General features: G+C 31.4%; 1 protein-coding gene across 6 annotated transcripts in view; it reads left to right on the top strand.

The window, feature by feature from the left end:
• The window catches only part of CNKSR2 (connector enhancer of kinase suppressor of Ras 2), a 289400-nt gene that overhangs the window by 162955 nt on the left and 102818 nt on the right, over positions 1–23627 (top strand). For 4 of the 6 annotated variants that reach the window (XR_006787678.1, XM_045855935.1, XM_045855934.1 and 1 more), the window contains exons 9-11: positions 2076–2222; positions 12102–12235; positions 17640–17851. Coding sequence is in view for 5 of the 6 variants with exons in the window: in XM_045855935.1 (XP_045711891.1) it covers positions 2076–2222; positions 12102–12235; positions 17640–17851 (493 nt within the window). In the remaining variant the exon portion in view is untranslated. The remainder of the gene's footprint in view (positions 1–2075; positions 2223–12101; positions 12236–17639; positions 17852–23627) is intronic. The other 2 variants (XM_045855937.1, XM_045855936.1) reach the window with 1 other exon arrangement.

Here is a 23627-nt window from a genome sequence, read left to right as displayed (position 1 = left end):
TGTGTAATTCATCAAGAATAGGAATGCTGAGCCCTGATCAGTGTGGTTCAGTTGGTTGGGCATCATCCTGCAAAGCAAGAGGTCACTGGTTCCATTCTTGGTTAGGGCACATGCCTAGGTTGTGGGTTCAATCCCTTGTTGGGGCACATGCAAGAGACAGCCAATTGATGTTTCTCTGTAGCATTGGTGTTTCTCTCCCTCTCTTTCTCCCTTGTTTCCCATCTCTCTAGAAAATAAATTAATTAATTTTAAAAATAAGAATAGGTGTGCTGAAAGAAAAATATCGTCATCTTATTGACTGCTTTCATGTAGTTAGCAACTATTTCAATAAATGATAAAAATGTTATCATTAATAAGTTCACAAAATCTTTGTTTTAAACAGTTTATTTTCTCCCTTCATATCTGGAATTCAAAATCTGCTTCACATTTTTATTTTTTGGCAAGCAAAATGAATAATTTGGTTTGAATTCACTTCACTTTGACTCTTGGCTTATAGAAGTATCTGCAGGGGCACTACTTAGCTATCCAAGTAATCAGAATTAATGTAATGTACCTTTAGGCATATAATAATCCCACTTATATATAATGGCAGACATTTGACCAATTCCATTACTTTAGTTGACCTGCATTAATGTGACTTTCTATCTTTAAAAACTGGCAGCTTCTTATTCATATTAGGCAAGTACCTTAATGATCATTTTGATTCATATCTGAGAAACCCTGAGGTTTAAACATTATAACATCTCACATCTTTTTTGTCCTAACTCTCTTCTCCATCATTCAATTCAGCTATAGTAGAGTTTAAAGGAATGCTCATTCATTATATAAACCAAAGTTTCCCATTATTCTACAGTGGCTGTGGTTCAGAGTGCTTCTTCATCATAGTCTCTGGGGATCTGTGCTTCTCTTGGTGAAGTGCTCACTCTTTGCAGCTTGAGCATTATCTTTCAGGCACAAACATGAATAACAGACAAAAACACCCATTCCTATTCACTTGATTGCCTAGTGAGAAACTAGATTACTCTTAAGAGCATTTGCTAAATCCTCCTTGTAACCTAGGATAAATTTTGGCCTGGTGCATTTATATAGCACATCCTGGATAAAATCTAATACATTAGAGTTGTGCTAAAAGTTTCTTTCTTTTAAATGTTAAATGTATTTTTCATCCTTGAAATAATAGGTATTTTGAATGTATTTCTTCAAAGAATAGTTCTAGAATTTCAGTTACCTGATAACTGCATAATTAGTCCATCCTAAAAGCAAACTAATAAAAATTATTCTATGTTCAAAATATTAAAAAGATGAGTGAAATAATTTAATGGATAACAGTTGAGCCAGGTTTTAGGACATTTATCAAGAACTTCAGTTTAATTATACAGTATATTTTGAGGTAATATTCAGGTAGAATGGCTTCATTAAATACCACACATAATATTTTAAGTTTATAGAGTGGTTTGGAACACATTTTCAATAGCTGCTGCATTGGAGTAGTATTACCTTATCATTTTTATCCTATCTTATAGCATGGTAAAAGGTTTATTTTATTGATGCTATCTTCCATGCATCAGAGTGTTGCCTTGGTGTGTCAGTACCAGCTATTGGTAGTGTAATGTCACTCTAATTTATGGACACTTGTACTACATATCTCTAAAAGATGGTGATGAGAAAGCATGTGTAGTTTGTAAGCTCAGGACATTGCCAAATCCTTTGTTTTCAGGCATGTGGATTTTAAAATTGTACTTGTGGACAGAGCTTGGATCTAGACCTTGCACAGCATTAATGATGACATAATTTCTTTAAATTCTAAATTGTTCCATTGGTAGGATACCGTTTTAGTCTCTGATGTGGTAAATATCCATTAGCTGATCTCGTAATGATATGGACTCTAATGAAATAAAATGGTTAATCAATTCAAAGATAAATTTTTTTTCTTAAGTATATATCTCCTGACAATTGGTAGGATGGTACACCAATTATGTGATTTTCATTTTTAACTTATCTTATTAAAGGGGGAAAACATTAAATCTTTGAATACTGTACCTCAATTTTATTGTAATGATTTTGCTGGTTACCAGGTGGGGTGGCAGTTGAAAAATTTGGTGAATGCACTACGAGAGGACCCGAGTGGTGTTATCTTAACTTTGAAAAAGCGACCTCAGAGCATGCTTACCTCAGCACCAGCTTTACTGAAAAATATGAGATGGAAGCCCCTTGCTCTGCAGGTAATGAAGCTTAATCATAAGTCATACACCATCATTTTAGCCATAGATTATCTCAGTAATGCTTCTTTATTGTGCCTCATCTCAGCAGCATATGGATTAATCTTGTATGCTTTTGAAAATTTGTTTGTGAAATGATTTCTTCACAGCTTATCCTGATAGGCTTAATTGTGATGACATATGAAAGTTACTATAACTAAAGCCCAAATAATAAAGAACTTGGCCTTAATTTGTAAACATTTAAAAGCATAATTCCAAACAAACCACAAGTTATTTCAAACCAAAATGTGAACAGAAATAAAAATGAGAGGTTTCATTTTTATATAATCTTCTATTTAAAAGTTATACTCACATACACGTCTTAGAGAAACTAGATGATAGTTTATAGAATTCTTTTAAATCAGGTCATAACATAATAGTAGTTATTTATGAACAGTAGGTAAAAGAAGTTTCAGACAGTAATTAAAATGGACCAACTACATTCCTCCTGACTGATCATTTTTCTTTTTTCCATTCTCCAGGGTGGAAAAAATGTAGAAATTGTTGCATTCGAATTTCTGCATCTTTTTCCACCATGAAACATCACTCTAAATATTACTCTGGGGTTGATAAATTATATTCATTAAGAAGCTGAGTTATTTAGGAAGTTATAAATATACAATTCTGGTTGATGAAAGACATGGAAGCAATACATTTTCTCCCATTTCAGTCAGGATATAATCTTTAAATACATTATAGAAAAAAATTTGTCCTTCATAAAAACTGAATTTTTAAAATAGGAGACTGTTACCTTTCTTAGAAGTCTAATTTTTAAAAATTTAAATTGCCAATTGAAATAGAACACTGCCCATTCAGATTAAAAAGAAAAGTAATATATAAAAATACCATTGTTATCACTGCTGTGTAAGTTGTTAAGTTCTATATTAGTACCTTATACCATTCTTAGATTTTCTTTCCTAAAATCCTAAATTCTCCATTACACATAAATGTCTTGTCAATTATAATGATTTCTAATTATTTAAAACTTATTGGCTTCAGATTTGCATTATACATAAATAACATAAAAACTTATAAAATGTTCTAACATTAAGGTCTTTACATTTTTAATGTGAAACTTTCTAATTTTCAAAAGAATATATGTAAAACTATATTAATATGTCCAAATAATCTGACTTGCAGTATGTTTATTATTAAATATTTCTGATGGTCATTAAAGTTCAGAGTTCAATGTTTGACTCATTAACCCATAGATTAATAGATCCAACTTTTACCATCACATCATTTTATTTTCTTGCTGTATTATAAGTTGCTTTGCTGTTCCAATCTATAGTTTTCTATTGGTATGTCTTCGCTAAAGATCCTTCTTCAAAATTTGAGAGTTTGGAATCCTGAAGAAGAGGCCCATACTTTCAGCTTTTAGGTTTTCTTGTCAATATATGTATAGTTAAATTTAAATTTTTCTCTCTAGTCTCTTCTATTTCACATTGAACACCACAAAGACACTAGCTTCTTGTTGATCCATGAACGCTGAGGGAGTATCTCTAGAAAATAAATTGTTAATATGGTCCCCTTTTAGATTCTTTTGCACAAGCTCACACTGGAGAATTAGGATAATGACAGTACCCAGTTAAGAATGACTTTTATATAAAATGCTAAAATTATTGAAAGACCAACATTTCTTTTCTGCTACACATATATTTGGTATGTGTATTCAAAGCTGGGGAATGAAGACTTTAATTTTTAAAATGACCTCACATCATTTCTTACTTATAATAAAATTATAATAGACTTCCAAGGCACTGTTTCTAGGTCCATTCCCAAATGCCAAGAAATGTGCCTCATCAGATCATTAATTATAATTACTCATTTCCTCTTCAGTTATTCTGAGTATATTTGAAGGTTTACTTTTTAAGAATGTTTAAATCGGATAGCAGAAAGTCAGCATTTATATAAGTGCTTATGTGTATTGATATTTCTTAAAAAATTGTTATTTCAACTAAATTTAGTTCACTTGATATGTATTGTCTAAGCTCAACCCCTTATAGATAAACAATACTTTTGGGGGTCATGGGAGATAGCTGCTTTCAACTTCTTTGAAAATTACTTCAGAGCTTTGTTCTTTACAGAGGAAAAGAAGTATTCATTTTTTTTATTTTATTGAATTTTTTGAGGTGACATTACAGCTAAATATTTCCTAGTGGTGTTAAAACAAGATCTTAGGAGTAAGGGCAATGGTTAAGTCCTCTAACATATACCAGCACCACCAGATCTCTGTGGAATCTATTTTGAAGACCTGAAATTGTGTCATTGGAGTTCTTTCTTGATCTTAAGGCCTTAGCCTGTGCCAAAACATAAGGACACCGGAAATGTAATGGAAACTATCTGGCCAGAATTTTTATAGAATGTAGATTTTGATACAACCAAAGATGGATAAAACCTGAGGGTGCCAAGATCTGGAGACCAAATGTAGACTGTCTCCAGAGGGGGAAAATTCAAAGAAATAGTGGGATGAAAGTCTTGCAGGTGGTCTTGTATTCTTTTGCAAGTTTGCCTAAGGCCACACAGTTTTCCTAGTAGCTAAGAAATGACTTCAGATGAGGAAAAAGTGCTTAATCCTCTGTGCAGACACAAGTATCATTGTATTCTTGCTTCTGGTATGTGTACAAATATGTTAGAGCTAAATGCCCATTAACTCATCTAAATATAAATATTCAGTGTTCAAACCTGAAGAATTAGATGTTAGGTCATTTCTTTTTTCATAGGGTATACCAGTAGTCTAGTAAGAATTATTTGAAGTAGAGGTTACAAAAATAAATAATTTGTGGCATTTATCTCATTCAATATATTCATTTCATTTTTTATACTATACCAGGTTATATTTACCTACTAGCATTTTCAGATAAAATATGGCAAAGCCTTGTAGCATAGAGGTAGACACTAGTACATGCACCTTAAAATAAACAACTGTATTCTAACCTAAGGATTAATTATTTTTTTAAACTAAGAAGGAAATAATTTGTACCTACATAGATAAAACATAACCTTTTCTACCTTAAGGTAGAAGATAAAGGAATATCACATGTTTTAATGAAAGAATCTTTATTTCTAAAAATATATTTAGAAGATAGTTCTCTTATTAATCAACTATAATGATGAATTTTGATTTGGAATTTCTTTGGAAAATCATTCATGGAATTATACCCAAATAAACAAAAGCATACAATTCAGCTTCATGCTCACAGAGCAATTTCATTAGTACATTTCATGAAATTTGGTAGTTCTTTTGTTAAATTCTTGATTTCTCAAATATTTTACAATAGAACTGCAAAATACCTGAGTCAAATACTACAAGCATACTTAATCTGGAATTGAATTCTATTGTCATCTGCATCCATTTACAAATAGTAGCAATGTTTTACCTAAGATAGAATCTTTTACTCTAAGAAAGTAAACCGGGAATTCCCATTTTTTGAAAGGTGTTTTTAAAACCATGTCCTTAGTAGCACCCTCTACTAAGGTCCTGGATTTTGGTAAGGAGGGTGATTGCTTACCAAAGCAAGTTCTAATTCAATGAAAATATTTCAGGCAACTATGGAGAAAACTCAAGGTATATTTTTTGATGTTTGTGGTTTTAAATTAGTGTATGTAGGTCACAAATATCCATGGGTCGTGTCATTTCCTTCTTAAAAAACATGTATAGCTGGACACTGACAATAATGGTGATTGAAATCATCACTGGGAATCAATGTTTTAAAACATTAAAATCTCAACATTTTTGGTGAGAATACATCTCAGAAATGACCACAAAAATTAATGCTGGAATTCAACTTACTAATATAGGTTTCATTAAATATATTTTATATAAAATAACATCAAACTGTATCATTAGACTAATGTTCTTAAACTGTATCCTAGTCCATAAATCTTATATCTTGTGATAGTTTTTTTGTGTGGTTTTGTGTTTTCATTTAAAATTTTATTGCTTAGCATTTTTACAGGATATTTAACTTTGAGCAGAAAATGAAATTAGAAAGCAAATAATTACAGCGATTGATTTGTTCTATCAACTGGTATAATAACTGAAGAACACTAATTGATTTTGTTGTATTTCAAATATAGACATTAATGGTTGAAGTTATTCTGTAAAAATCAAAAAGTATAAGCAGTAATAAAATTTATTTTAACATCAAAGTTATGGTTGGGGTGACTGTAAAACCCATTGGTTAACAAAGTTTATGTTTCTGAAAGTTTTGTTTTAAAAGCATGTTTTGAAGAGGTTGATAACTAATATTAGAACACTAGAAAAAAATAAATGTAAACTAAATATGTAATTGTGCTGACTCATAGGCAAAAATAATTATGTGTTTTACATGCTCAAATTAATAAATAGCTGCAAACAGTTGTCATACCAAATTTTTGTTCACCATTGTTTAAGGAAATTAATTAAAGGATCTCAGTCACACTTGTGTTTTCAGCCAAATGCTTGCAAAATGTTGATACAGGCCACAAAAGTTATTTTTACTTGGTTTATCTTTAGTTTCCCACTCTTTCTTTCCTATCCTAAAAGTTGAGCTCAACTGTAATTTAAAATAACTGGAAGTCTAGTTTTAATGTTGCAGTATTAACTATGCCAGTAAGACCGGTGAGCACAAGGACAGACACACTAGTGGTAGTCTCAGTACAGTGTGCAAAATATGACAATTCAGTGGAAAAAGCCATTTTGTCATGTGTCTCTGAAGTCTCTATTAGTTGTATATTGTGTACCTATATGCATTTTTTACACACACATGTTTGTATTTTTAACGTATCCAGATACAGTTTCCTGATCAAATCTGTGGTTAGAAAAAAAAACATGTTGTTTTCATGGTAGTCTGATAGAAAAGGGAAGACTACATGCTTATAAAAGAGGGTTCTTTTGTTTATATAAATTTGTATCCTAGAAAAGTCTATAAAAATGAGTAGAGGATTTTGAATATGTGTGTTTCTCTTAGGTTCTTTTCAGTTGATTTGCTACTTAAAAACTTACCCAGGAAAAAGCATTCCCAATAATTTTCCAAATTAAATCTAACACTCCTTATATGGTCAAGACACTTACAAGATTGTATGCAACATCTTACCTCCCAAAATCCAGAATACATTTTCTCTGAAGCATTTGTTTAGATGATTAAGAAGATAGTTGCTAACATAAAACAATATCCTGGTACTTTTGTTGGGAATTACAATAAAAATGTGTTTGAACTGAGTAAGGACTTGTGTGAATGTTTTGTGCTAGAATAATGAGGTATTGTGATGCATTTGAGTCTGTGCTTATTCCTAAGAGTAAGTAAAATAAATGGCCAGGTGTTATATATGATGTAATCATTCATATTTCAATGGGTATTTTCCCCCTGGAAGGCAAAGCAAGCTCTTTGTGATCTTTGCATTAGAAATAACTACGTAAATGAATTTTAGAAATAACTACATAAAATGTAATACACTCTTAATCTTTAACGTTGGAGCTGTCTTTATGTCATTGGTTTCATCATGACTTTCTATAGCTCTGTGAATGCTGGGTCATTCACAAGACAGAGGGGCAACTAAATTAAGATATACTTGCCAAAGTTCTTAAAATGTAAACTGTTTCAAGTAAAACTTCAATGTCAAATGTAGTTTCTCTAGTATGGAAGTTCTTTTGCTATAGTGCTTAAGACCTTATGGCTTTCAGAGGTACATTGATATCTTCCAGATGTGCTTAATTACCTTAGAGATGTAGAACTGGGGACACAAGGAAAATACATTATAAAAGCTGAAAATTTTATCCTACAATAATCACAATCTTCCAATGATGTTTAATCTGGATGAGTAGGATGTTATTACTAAGGTATCATTCATGATTCAAAGGAAGATTTGTGCCATATCATATTATGAGATACAATTTGAAAGTATTTATATATTATATAGTTCAAACTGACAATGTGAAAATGTATGTATACACTTTACCTAGTAGATTTCTTAGTCCTTTTGTCAGTAGTAAGTTACCATTAATTGGCATAACGTTATAAATGAGCATTTGAAGAGATGCATAGGATCATTTTATTTAGGTTTTGAATATTTCAAAAGATGCATGCCAATGCCCCCAGAAATACCTCATAGACTTCTTTGAGAAGAGTAACAGCATATATACAAATGCATCTTACTTGTTGGAGCTTCACTGAATATGGAAGGAGATCTTTAAGTCAGTAGGACAATTTAGATCTGAAAACTAAATGTTCTGACAAGGTCCTTCCTGGAAATAAACCCTTTTGTATAGAACACAAAATGGGATCCATGTCAAACTTGATTGCGCACCATAGTGGATCAAGTTATACTGAAGCTCCATGCTTACTCCAGTAACAGATAAAGTCTTTAAAAACCTTTGTATTTTATCCATAAACTTCTGTCCATATGTGATGATAGTTAATTATCTTCCCATACAGATTTTACCAATATAAGAGGAAGAATTAAAATGGCAAGATAAAAAAATTACCTTTATTTTTACCTTTTTTTGGAAAGTTGAAAATTCTTTATGGTACAATGGGAACTTCTTTTCTTATACTATGTTTCAAATGTTGAAAGTAAATTTTGCCCAGATAGAAGCTATACTTCTGCATTATTATACTTACATATTTAGACATTTTTCTGAAACTAAGGAATATGCCTATTAAAATTTGAATTGAATGCTGAGAAAACACCATTTTGGTTAGAGGGACGCTTTATTTGTCACCAGGTTTATTTCACTCACTTAAATCGTTATTGGTGGTAGATGTGATTTTAATGCCACTTGTTACAACTAGGAATTTCTTACTGCTAATTTTATCTAATAGTATCATTTATTCTGTACTTGCTTTAGTCAAATTTTGCCTATCTTTATAATGTTTTTAAATGCCTTTTTCATCCTTTTAGTGATTTAATTCTGTACTCTTTCAATTTTTGTCCAAAGTTAGAAAAATTCTTAACAGAGTATAATTTCAGATTATTACAAAGACTTCCTTTTGGGCTAAGTAGCTATTTCCATTTTCTCTTGAATCTTCTATTTTACCATACTTATTTTTCCATTGTTTAATGTCTGTTTTTTAAATGAGATTCTCAAGAAGAATGTTTACTTTTTAGCTTGGATTAGCTTGACAAAATAGTACAATTAGTAGACAAAAATATACTAAACATATTTAATATTTACCAAGCATTTTAGTTGGTACAGGGCACACTGATTGGCCAGATGATGTATGTATGATAAACCAGCTGAAATGTTTTGTATGATTTACCAGTTAATAAAATAACTAGCCAGTTTAATTAAACAACAGCATGAACTAATTTCTTTTTTCTCTGAAAGAGCAAATTGTTTTTTTCAACCAGTTCAATTAATTGAACAGAGGGGCACAATCAAATCTGTTATCTCTTTAAATATATTTAAGAATCTTTTTCTTCTACATATTTGCTAATTTAGCTAATTATATCAACCAATGACACTAATAGCAACTCCTTGCTGAAAATAGAAACCTAGGAAAAATAGTAATTTGAAGGAAGTTGACAAGGCTAATATTTAAATTTCTTGAAAGAGGAAATGCGTAAGTACCCTGTGTACACAATCCTAGTAATAGTCCAAGCAGATTTAAAAACTCTGTTGATGCCTACCTTACATGCCAGGGGTGTTTAAATATACTTGTAACCATTGACTCCTACTTCTTTTTTCCACCTTTCTCCCTGTTTGTTTGAGGATGGTTAGTAATAACCCCCAAAAAGTCTTTAGTTCTATAGATTACCAAATAAAAGGAGAGAAGTCTTCAAAATAGAAATAATGACTCTAAAAGAAAGCAAATAAAATTTGTTACATTATTTTTTCTAGTGCTTATGTTTTTAGAACTTCTATCTCAAGTTCATTGGTAGCATTAGGATATTTTAAAATAAGAGAGAGAGATTAGAATAAGAGCGATATTAGAGCATTTAGAAAGTAGCCTGAATATGAGTTTCTCTTACAGTGCATCTGTTGGCAAGTTTTGGAAAGTAATGTACTATGTAATGAATGTTTTCTTTACATTTCTATAATGATGAAATTTTGGTTGGACTTATTGGTTAATGTCATCTATAGATGACATTTAATACCAAGATGTCCTGACAGAGAGGAAAACAGTTATAAACAGAGTCACATCACAATGACTATACATACATAGTAAATCTAAATACTTGATCTAAAGAATGCGTCAAAGATCTGTTGTAGAGGCATGTAATACATCCCTAGAATATAATTCTTTATTTCCTCAGGCTTCATGGTATTCATTCATACAGGTGACTCCTTATTATCTATATAATCTCAGGATTTCCCATTGCCAAGATTTTTGTTTCAGAAAGATACACTGGACAGACACTATTCCAAAATCAGCATAGTTAAATATAATAGTCTTTAGTGCATATTTTCATATTTCAAAATTTGTCAACATATATATGTTCTGACTTTTTTATATCATATGAGATAGTATATTATAGAGTCCCAAAATAAATTATTGAATATTTTTCATTTCTCTCTTTAATTTCTATTTCATGTAGATTAAACATTATCTGTCATTTTGGTGGGTTGTGTGATTTCAGGCTATTAAAGTGAGCTGTATAGCAGGAAAGGTGAAAACTGTGCACTGAGTCATAAACTATGTAGCCTACCATAGTGACCTACATTGTGCATTGTATTTATGCTTAGTTTTTTTAACATATTTTGTTTACCTGTTCAAAAGTATTGTCACAATATAAAATAATTGTAATATGCCATTTTTGAGTGTCCAGCAATATGTGTTAAAGTAATAGAATTGTGGGTCCATATAGTTATGCTAAATTGTTTCCATACTGGCTAAAATTGCAACATCTTGTCATTTGAAGGTACAGATCATTTCGTAATCATTATTTTTGTGTTTGCAATTACACTAAAATGCTTATTTTTAATATAATTTTGTATTTCGCTAATCAGCAATGCCTGTACAATAAACATGAAAATTTGTGAAGTTTAGTTTTACTTTAGGATAATTTCTTGAACCACAAGATCATTTTGAACACTGTGAAGCTCAGATTTGGAAGTGCTCTTAAGTTAATGCATCCTGATGTGTTGCTCCATTTAGTATATATACCATCTCAATTTTTAAAAACACTTGTCATACTTAAATACAGGCTTGAAAATGAGATCTATAGATAGACAACTAAAGATTATTTTAAACAATGATAAATTTGTGTGCCTATGAAAGGTAAAATGATTATGTCACACTAATCACTATGCTTTTGAAGATGTACCATAAAATGATTTTGAGAAGATATGTTTATACTTACAGAAAAAGCAGCTTTTTCCTAAACAATATTCTCTTGTTATTGGCCCTTCATGCTCCATTCCTGTAACCTTTTCTGAGAATCTGTGACATTCTGCTAACTTAAGAGTATGGTGTATCTTTTGGGGGGGGGAAATCTGATCTTTCTTGTATATCACTCAGGATATAAATGAGCTAATTCTTTTGAAAGTTACTCTTTATTATCTTTATTTCAAAGGTGGGATTCTAACAGAGCAAATTTCATTTAAATAAGTTTTTGACAATCAGATAAATCTTCCCATTATGAAACACTTCATGGTACTATATAAATAGTTTTTATGTGATTATACCACAGTATAAGGTGAGTTGAGAACCAAGTAGAAACCTCTAAAGTAATAAATTAATCTGGTTTTGGAGATTCAAAGGAATATCTATCTGGAAAATAACATACTTCTTGATTTCAGCCAAGCTCAAAAACTTTGCAGAAATAGATCACTTTAAAATGATAACTATGTGTCATTGTTGTTGTTGTTTTGTGTGTTGTTTGTATGTGTGTATGTATTTTCTTTTTCATTTTAACCAGCCTCTTATACCTAGAAGTCCCACAAGCAGCGTTGCCACGCCTTCCAGCACCATCAGTACACCCACCAAAAGAGACAGTTCTGCCCTCCAGGATCTCTACATTCCCCCTCCTCCTGCAGAACCATATATTCCCAGGTATAAAACTAACCATCTTGTTGTTCTAGGCAGCTTCTATCCAAACACTAACCAAATTGCATGTAAACTGTGAAGCAAATTCTCAAGGGATATAGTTTCTCATTTAGAAATTCTGAACACATTCTGGAAAACCATTGCATTATAGAAAATGCACTTTGTTTAATAACTAATTAATATGTATTAAATACTATGATTAAATATCTTATAAAGCCCTGGCTGGTGTATCTCAGTGGATTGAGTGCTGGCCTGTGAACCAAAGGGTCACCAGTTCGATTCCCAGTCAGAGCACATGCCTGGGTTGTGGGCCAGATGCCCAGTTGGAGGCATGTGAGAGGTAACCACATATTGCTGTTTCTGTTCCTCTCTTTCTCCATCCCTTCCCCTCTCCCTAAAAATGAATAAGTAAAGCCTTTTAAAAATAAATATAAACATCTCTACATTAGGAAAGAATAGGAAATACTATCAAGTAACAATTAGGATTATTTTAATAAATAAAAATTAAGTGAGGCTATTTGACGAAGAAGCCCCTGGAAATCTAAGGTTGCTCTGAAGATTCTCATACATTTTTTTTTCAAAAAGAGAAAGTTACATACAACTATTATAATTTTTTTAAATGTATCTAGTAAGGAAGGGGGTTTTTGGATAATAATGAGTGTTTTCCCCCTTGATACTACTCTATCTTCAATTTCCACTTGATTTAGTTCGTTAATGTTTCTGTAAGAAAGTAGAGAGAGTTTGCAAGAAAATTACTTGCCTTTAAAGTCTATGTCCTAGATTTTTTGAGACAGTATCCCCATGTCATTTCTAAATTCCTACTTGAAATTCCTGGCAAATGTGGAAGAGTAGAACTTGGTGCTATAATGCATTCTGTCTAAAAACATACTGATATCCAGCCTTCTGGAATACAAAAATTATGGAAAAGGACTAGTACTAAGTGGGGATAATTAATACCAACCACAAAGAATTTGATTCACTTTTTAAGTTAGTTGTGCAGTCATTCAAAAACAATAATAAGGGTGTCTTGTTTTCAGGCCATAGTTAATATTAAATTTCTTTGTTATATAAAAGAACTAAAATGCATTGTTTTTATTAATTTTTATTATTCTTTAGTATACCTAATGTTTCATTCTATTAGTTATGATGGTACTGACATTTTACGATCTAAATGCTACATGACAACATGGCATATCTGTAAATACTGTGTTGGCATTTAGTAATAAAACTATTGTCAGTTTTATAAACATTTTACTTCATATTCTTGAGAATTAAATGTAGCTGTGGGGAAGCAGTTTATGATAAGATATTTACTATGCTGGCATTTCACCCATATTTCTAATATATAATTTACAATCTCAATGTTAAATTTACAATCAGATTTAAAAGTCTATCCAATATCCTAGTCAAACACAAGGTGCATTTTAATTTTATTAAAATAGTGTCAGACTTTCTAAATTGCTCTTGCATGAGAAACAATAAAAGCATGTGTGTTTCAAATAGGAAAGATTTTTATTTTACTGAAAATGACTAAGAAGCCATATTCAAATGGCTACATATACAAATAAACATCACAAGATTATTTTTTAATCAAATCTCTGCAGTATTTAAAGGTTCTTTCTTTTTTTCTTGGCTAGGGAGGAACTTGTTTAAAAGAACATGTTTCCTAGACAGGAAGTATTTAAAATACACCTAAGAAGACAAAAGAGGAAAATGATCCAATCCTCTCTTCTGGGTGTGGTGTAAATATGATTAAGGAAGTATATTGAAATCAATAAAAAAGTTGAACATACTATTTAAAAAACTAGAGAATGTAAGAGATTGAAGTATCTCCATAGTGGTACTTATTTTGTCAATATTTTTTGAAAGCTCCATGCTTTTCAGTAAAATTCATAATTAGAGAGTATTATCTCATTTTAATTGATTTGTAGTCTAGTGTGTAATTTAACAGAACATTCTAAATATAGTTTGAGGCAAATTATTAGTTATCCAGTCACACAATCATTTTATATAGCATAGTAAGAACAATCCATGCATTAAAGTACCTTTGTAGCACCACCTTGTATCAATTATCTGCAATTTCTGGTTTGACTTAAAGTCATAAAAAACTTCTGAAGTCACAAAAATTTTTGCACTTGTCATTCTTTTAATAGCTACAAAACTTGGAAGGTTTTTTTCATATTCTCATTTTGATCATGATTGTGGTTCACCTAATTTAATTCATCAGAACATTTTTTCTATACTAAATTTTTTTTGCATAGGATAGGCATTTTAGTGTTGATTTGAATAATAAATAATAAAAACTTTCTCATCTTAAAACAAAAAAAAACTTAAAAAGGTAGGCCTAGTTGTCAAATTAGGTAGAATTTTTTCTTGTGATTATTTGAACACAATTATCCCAGAAAAAATTGCGGGTGCAAAAGTGGCTTTACCTCTAAAAGAGAAATACTCATGTACATTGAGTGAAATTCTGTCGATTTTTAGTATATGTCTTATGACTATATAAAGTTCCATTATTATACTCTATAGTGCATTTTAATACTTAACCAGATTTCTTTTTCTAAAATGAAAATCAAGAATTTATAGGTCTTTGCAGAATTGTGAAGTTTAAGCACTAATTTCTCTTAATGAATTTTACAATGAGCCATTAAAGTCCACTAAAGCAGTGCTTTAACTTTTCAGTTTTATTAAATCATTTTAGAGCAAAAAATACAGATTATATACATGTACAGACAGATAACATTAAGAAAAAGTGTTTTAATCTTTTCAGCAAAACAAATTAGTACATTGAGTTATTCAGAGGCTCATGATATGAATATACATATAAGCACACACATTTATATATGCAATACATGTATCAATTCATTTTTCTGCAGTCTGTTTTTGGCTTGTACTTTTCTTAATTCAACTTTATTTAAGTGAATTACATATAGACATGTTTAATAAATCTTCCTTGTTGGTATAAGGCCCCTCTTTCATGTCATTATAGAGTAATACCAGCCCTTCCAATATTTTTGCCACAGGGAGTACCCATATAAATAGAAAGTGATGAATTAACTAGGGTTGAATCACCCTCTGATCTCAAGCTGCATTAACAGTTATGTCACAGGCCTGATAGAGAAGTCTGACCATTTATAGATAGGTATAACCTTCCAGCACCATGAGTTTGTTCTGGCTATTTCTAAGCTAATTGCAGTGTCAATTTCTTTTGATTGGGGACTAACAATAATAAAAATACCAGGCAATTTGTGCAGAAAAAAATTTAACCTACCTGAAAATAAAATTCTGCCTGGGTTTTATCTTTATTTCCTTTATGTTGCCTAAGAACTAAGCTATATAAGTTACCATTTGGTAATAAGCAATACTTTATTTTAAAAAATAAAAGAGTGAATGGTAATGTAAATGGCCACTTCACCTTGTGATGTGTTAAATATGTAAGAAAACTTAACCAATTCAGTAAGTCTTGAGAATATGATTTACTATTTTCTACATATTTCAAATACTAGGAATATAGTTTCCTTCTTTGGGGCAAACCTGATCTAGATATTTGCATACAGATATAGAAGTATAGTATACACTAGCATAGAAGTATAATAATTTGCTGAACTGAAACTCATATTTTGTAAATGACACTCAATTATAAGTTCATCACCATCTTATAAGGTGCAAGATGTCAATTAAAAATCTGTTATTTTATCTTTATTATTATAATTGAATGTATTCCATTTATTTAAGATTTCAAGTCTTGGCACTTGACATAAATTTAAATTGTATCTGCTTTCATAGCATTCATGGCCTCTTTAGTGTAAAACTGGAAATGATTAAGAATTGAGAAGATATAAAATTAATGATCCACAGGAAAGAAACATTTCATTTATATTCATAGTCCTATTCTAAAAGACAAGCTTTTCTAACAAAAATTTCATAGCTTGTCAGTGAAACATATAATATAAACAAGGTTCAATATTACAAATCCTAAATGAAATATTTCTACCAAAATACCACTTATTATGGGCCAAATCAGCTGGGCTGTGTGAGTAATACTATGTGTGAGTAAGTTTTAGGGATCCCATAAATTATTAGAGAATTTTCTTTTTAGAATTCTATAGAACAAAAAAATCAAATTGCCGTGATCTTATTTTTCTTTTTGATTGAATGTCAATTATGTAAAACATTTACATGACTCCAATTCAAAACTGTGTTAAAGCAAGTGTTTTAATCCGTGCCCTATCCACTTTTCCCCTTTCTTTCCCCACAGAAATCAGTTTTTATTGGTATTACTTTATCCTTCCATTTTTTCCTCTTGAAAACATAAGCAAAACTGTATATTCACATTAGTATTCACCTTAAACTTTCTTACAAAAAGAAAAGAGAAAAAAATCTTTAGCCCTGGCTGGTGTGGCTTAGTGGATTGAGTGCCTGCCTGCAAACTGGAAGGTCACAGGTTCGATTCCCAATCAGGGCACATGCCTGAATTTCGGACCAGGTCCCAGATTGGGGTGTGTGAGACAACCAATTGATGTATATCTCATGCATGCATCAGTGTTTCTCTCCCCTTCTTTCTCCCTCCCTTTCTCCCTCTCTAAAAATACATAAATTAATTAATAAAGTAATAAATAAAAAGAGCATAGCACAAACACTGCTTTATACCTAACTTCTTAATTAAACTTATTGGGGTGACATTGGTTAATAACCTGCCATCATATTAAATACCCTCCTTAAACTCCATATTTTATCAGCTTTCTCCACTCTCTCCTATAGAAATGTTACTGATATTTAATGAAATTTTCATACATCCATTTGGAACAAATTCTGTGAATATATATTTTTACTATTAAAAGAGATACATGGAGTTTAAATACTCAGAGTAATTCTCCTCATTAAGGTTTATTTTAAATTAATAACAAGCTGTTTGTCATTCTTACAATATCAGTTTATTTAGAATTAATTTGGTTAAGACCACAGTATTCTTACAGAGTTGTTAGTTCTTAAACACATTTGTTTTTAAGCAGTGCAAATATTACCATGAATTCAATTAGGTAAACTGACAAAAGAAAGTTAGATTGTTAATATTTACTTACTGTATTGAATACCAAAAGCAATTTATGTGGTAAGGTGATTTCCTTTATATGACATAGTGCAGTGAAAATGGACTAGAGCAGGACTTAAAAGATCCATGACCCATGTTTAGCTGTGTCACTTCTTAGCTGTGTGACCTTTAGGCAATTCATTTAACTTCTCTGAGCCTCTGCATCTCTTTTCCTACAAGATAGGAATAGTTACAAATTGCTCTATTAACCTCAAAATTTGGAAAAATAGAGTATGGGAAGGATATTATTACTATTTTAGACCCTCTCAGCCATTTTACCACCCTAACACTTTCCTACATCTTTCTTCATCCTTTCTTTAGGGATGAGAAAGGAAACCTTCCTTGTGAAGACCTCAGAGGACATATGGTGGGCAAGCCAGTTCATAAGGGATCTGAATCACCAAATTCATTTCTGGATCAGGAATATCGAAAGAGGTTTAATATTGTCGAGGAAGATACTGTCTTGTATTGCTATGAATATGAAAAAGGAAGATCAAGTAGTCAAGGAAGACGAGAAAGCACCCCAACTTATGGTAAGAGTTCTTCAGGTGACCTAAGAACATATGTCTGGAGGGACTCTCAATTTCTTTTCATAGGCTTTTGAGTTATAAAAATTACTTGATAGCTTTGCATTTTATAATTGATCTGTGTCTGTCATGTGCTTCTAAGTGAAATCTCAACAATGTGAGGCATACAATTAAAAATTATTCTAAATTTTCCAAAGGTAAGCAAATATAATAGGTAGCATTTTAGCTCATTAATGATGTATGGAATCCTTTCTGCATCACATATAATTTTTGTATGTCAAATGTTGACAAATTGGAATAATTCAAGGTTTTGTTTTCCTTTTTTAAAAAATGAAAACCTGCTGGTAACATGGCTTCTTTAAAATAAAATTTTCTCCCTATTTCTCTGAGATAAAAAAAAAATCTTTAGATAGGCTTTTCTGGGGGAAATCTCATCTAGATATTTGTATTTTTAACAAGCTGCAAAACTTGACTGGAAGTGGATTTTAAACAGGAAGGACATAATGTATTTAAAGTAAAGGTAGACCTGGAGTGACCATGTCCCTAAGGTGGTTTTTAGCTCTGAGTCTTATTTTTGCATGCATGATCAAGAAAATAACCCAGTCACACACAAACACTTAACATTGTTATAATGCATCTGAAATATGGGCAGAGAAAGTTGCCTAAAGTTAAAGTAGTAAATAAAGTCTCTTGTCCTATTGCAAGAATGAATAGATTTAATTGGAAGTCTGTGCTACTCCCTTTCCAGTTTTCAAACTAATCATTTTTAGTGAAGAACTTATACTTGGGGGAGGACATGATCCTTGCTAGTTAGTCCAGATTCTATTGGTGGGAGCTGAGCGGAAGGAAAGTTATTTGTAACTTTTTTTTGCCACCTGTTCCACTTACTTGTCCACCATGGCCAAATGCCTTCCCCCTTCTTCCCAAAAGATTGGTAATCACTTACTTTAATACACAAGCCCTATTTCCTTACAGCTCTTCAGTAATAATCATGTATGAAAAGATTTGCTCAAAATGATTCTGAAGAATAGGAACCATGCTTATCTTCTTTTGTGTTACTCTCTGCATGTGCTTCTCTATCATAAGAATACCCAATGGTATTTTATAGCAAAGCTTCTCAAGTATACCGCTCTAGTAGCATTAATTTTGAACTGTCATAATCTGAATGTATGTGCAGCTCTGCTTTTTCCCCCACTATATTTTAAACCTTTGCTGTGTAGAAGCCTGCCATCTTTATTATCCCCACCCCTGCCCTATCACATAAGATTATTTATTTGTATTCATTCATTCATTCTACAAGTACTTATTGAATATCTGTTATTACACAGTCACTAATATATATCAACTCTTCTCTTTTATGTCACAAAATTTTCTGGCTATTTTCTACTTATGTTAAGAAGATAAGAATGTGTAATTTAAGAGGAAATTGTAGTCACCAGATAGATTACTGGTAGCATTATAAAAAATATGTTACTCCCTTTAGACTACAGTTTAAACAAATCATATTTCTCCCAATACAATAGAATACTATTAAATTTTAGAAAATATAGATATCCTACAAATATTTCATACATTTTCTAAACAACTTATGAGAAAATAAATGTATCTATGCTTGAAAGATGGACAAGGAAGTAAAATAAATAGTTCTTTTACTTTTGATCCTGAAAGTTTTTTTAAACTTTTGAACCTGAAATATAATCTTAACCTTCAATGGAAATATTTATAGATACTTCAGTAGAGATTTCCTGATACAACCTGAAGGTCATTTCAGGTAACTAGCAGTTTAATGTATTTGCTACATTAAACTCAAGTAAAAAAAAATTCACAATTGATATTTTCTGGAAATGACAATAATTTAACTTGTTAGCACTTGCATGATACCTGAAAATGCAATATATAAGTCCTTTAGTCTTACAATGTTCAACTTAGTTCTTAGTCATAAATACTCTTATCATGAAGGATGTAAACTTACTCATCATTCTTCTCACTAGTATTAACTTCCCATATTTCTCAAAGAGGTTTAAAGTTAAGATTATAAGAGTGTATATAAGATTTTGAGAAGCAAAATAGAAACATGATATAGTACCTAATATGTGCTTTTGGTTCAATATGGATGTACTTATTATATTCTTTCATTGTGCTCACATTTTAAAGTAAGCTATGTAAGATAAAAATATTTAGGGAAGCTCTGTTATTAGACAAAGTGACAAAAAAATGTAAAGAAAAATACTTGAAGCTATCCTAATTATGAGATTTAAAATGTATTTTAAATGTAAAATGCAGGGTTGAACAAAAGTAGATTTATAGCTGTTTTATGGAAAATACAATAATAAATAATGCAAGAATAAATGCTGTGTTTTACATACTCATAACTATAAACCTACTTTTGCCCCACCCTGTATGTTTTAAACCTTAGGTAACCAAGGTTCTCATTTTATGTCATGGACCCACTAGTTATTGCTAAGAGTGAATTAAAAGAAGAACAGTTATTCGTCCTGTGCTATTAGATAAGTACAATATCGATAGGCAGTAGATGGCCCTTCTAGAAAGTAAGTAAATACCTGTTGAGCTTTTCTATACACCAGGAACTATTGTAAGCTTTAAAAAGTCATGAACCTATTCAATCTTTACAACAACCCTATGAGGTGGAAACTGATGGAATCCTTATTTTACAGATGGGTTAAATAACTATCCAACTAGTAAGTGGTGGAGCTGGAATTAAGTACCCATGGATATTTGTTGCTTCTACCAGTGGTACTAGCTAACTAAATGTGATGAAAATAATTTACTAAATTATAGGAAAACAATTTCCAAAGATTGTATTACTCTTTCCAAATTCAAACATTTGACTTCAAGCAAAAAGAACTAAGCCTAATTTTATATGTTTTTATGTGTGTTGTTTGGTATTTACTGGCATTATAATAAATATGCATCTACAGAGATGTGGCCCTGACAGACCTTAGGAAAAGATGGCTAAATTGAGGAGTAAAATTAGCATCAATGTGTTATTTCTTTTTTAAATCAGAGAGCATAAAATCGGTTTTACTTTCCTAAAAAGGTAGAGAGGAATAATTTCTGGAAACACAAATACAGTAGGGAAGCAACCTAGATTAGTGGTTCCTAGCATTGGCTGTCACATCTGCCTTCTAATTACTCCAGTGTGGCTCAGAGATGTTCCTCTAGGGCTCAATTCTCTCATTTGTTAAGTGAAGATGCTAATATCTGCCTCATAGACATTTTGTGAGAATTTAAAGATAGCACAGTATAAATTGCCTAGAAAGTGCCCAGTATGTGCTATGTATTTATTTTTGCTGTTGTTATTGTTACACAGAAAATTTAATGTTGCTAAGAGAATAGATCTTAACTTTTTTCACCACAAAAAAGAGGGTAACTATATGAGGTGATGGATATGTTTAATAGCTTAATTGTGGTAATCATTTCACAAGAGATACACATATCGAATCATCACATAGTATACCTTAAATATATACATTTTATTTCTCAGTTATACTCAGTAAAGCTGGAAAAAAATAAACTTAAAGATCTTCACATGTAAATAATAATAATATCAGCCATTTTTAATTCTTTGAAGAATAAGATGGAACAAATAAACAGTTCAATAAAAAAGAAACTTTAATGTGACAATAAAAAGGGGGGAAATGATAGCATTAAATCACTTTAACTATTTGGTTTCATCTGCTCAGTTTTCAAAGGCAAAGATTTGAACTTGATGAGATCAGTTGCTTGGCAACTTTTCAGTATGGTAATATTTCCATCAGCTTTTCCTTTTCATTGTTCAGGCACTCCTTGCCCTTGCTATTCCATCATAGCATATTTCTATGCTTAAAAACATCCTAAAAGGTATACATAGTTGGCTGAATCCCTTTATAGCCATGAGTAATCATATTTTATAAGAATAAGAAGAAAAATATTTTTACAATAATATCACAGAATAGTATTAGTTTGAAGGAATCCAGACCTTTTCTGATTTATTGAAAATCCAAGACCTCACAAAAAATGCACATGAATACATGAGAAGCCAATATTTTATGTTTTTATCTTTTATTTACTTATTTTAGGGAAAGAGAGAGAGTGAGGGGGAAGAGAGAGAGAAACACCAATTTGTTGTTCCACTTATTTATATAATCATTGGTTGATTCCCATATGTGCCCTGATTGGGGACCTTGGTGTATCAGATGATGTTCTCACCAACTGAGCTACCTAGGCAGGGTAGGTAGCATTTTAGAAATGCTCCTTATAAATGTTACTTGTGCACATTGTGCATTGTGAAAAATTAATTTCTTTAGTATTATACCTGAACATTTCCACTAAAAAATCATGTACTATGCCACATCTTTCCACATGAGTAGCAAATGGCTTGAAATGACTTACAGCAACATATGCAAGGTCTATGGACAATGACCCTGTAAACTGAATTTTATCAATGTGAGGTGAGGATATTGTCTGTAGGGTCTAGATTATATTATACTTCAATATCTTTCTTTTTAAAAAATGTTTTATTTGTTTATTTTTAGAGAGAGGGGAAGGGAGGAAGAAAGAGAGGGAGAGAAACAGTGATGTACAAGAGAAGCTGATTGGTTGCCTTTTGCCCACCCCCAACTGGGACCTGGCCTGCAACCCATGCATGTACCCTCACCGGGAATCAAACTGCAGCCTTTCAGTGTGTGGACCAATGCCCAGCCCACTGAACCACACCAGTCAGGGCTCCTTTCTATTGTCTTACAACTTTATTCTATCTTTTGGGAAGTTAAATTATAATTAATAGCATTATTTCAAACATTTCTTAAAGTATCAAGTATATATAATACATTCATGCTTATTTATCTCTGAAATGAGCCTGCTCTCTTTCCTGTGATTTTTAATATAAATTATCCTCCTTATCAGGTAAAAGTTCAGCTGTCATTTATCAGTTATGCTGAAGAGAAAAGAAAATAGGATTCTAACCACAGAAGATTTCTGTGTTCAAGTAAAATATACCACGTCCAAAGCAGAACTAACCATAGAAATTTAAATTAGTGAATCATAAATGTAGAAATATGAGATGTATACTATACTTGTAGGGATTCTATTCTTTTTTACTAATTTATTATATTTCTTAAAGACTGCATGTTGGTTAGCTTCACAAACTAATTTTGAAATCATGGTGGTGGTGATAAGGGACCATGTATTTGATGGAAAGTAGTTCAGCAATAGTTTGGCATAGAAATAGAAAATAGTCTGTTCCTAATGTAAAAATTAGAGTAATCACCTAGGGAAGGCACTCTTTCTTAATTTGTGTAATTTTACTGATAGAAATAGCACAGCATGAGTTTTGAGGTCACATAGACCTGAATTTGATGTCACAGCTTGGCCTTTAATAACTGATTGACCTTGAACTCAAGCCTTAACCTCATTATGTTTTTGTTTCCTTATCTGTAAAATGGGATGGCAATACTACTCATGGTGTTTTTATCAGAGGTAAATGAGATATAATGTATGTTAACAACTTAGCACTGTTCTTGCTTCACAGAAAGCACTCAAGAAATGGTGCCTAAATGCCATAATAAATTACTGCTGCTTGTAAATAAAAATGTGTAAAAGATTATCAAATGCTGATGGATCAAATTAATGCTTCTTCCTCTCCTATGGAGGAGCTTAGTAAAGGACAAAGGTCTAAAAGTATCCCCTTAGTTTGGTCCCTCTACCTACCCAATAACTAGCCATTCGAATCATATCAACTAATATAAATATGAATAGGGTTTGTTCCTTTCTTTGGTTTGGT

The sequence above is a fragment of the Phyllostomus hastatus genome, unplaced genomic scaffold, assembly GCF_019186645.2.
Source record: "Phyllostomus hastatus isolate PE091 unplaced genomic scaffold, TTU_PhHast_1.1 phas_scaffold_12, whole genome shotgun sequence".
NCBI classification, from domain to species: Eukaryota; Metazoa; Chordata; class Mammalia; order Chiroptera; family Phyllostomidae; genus Phyllostomus; species Phyllostomus hastatus.
This window is presented reverse-complemented; position numbering and strand designations above follow the sequence as displayed.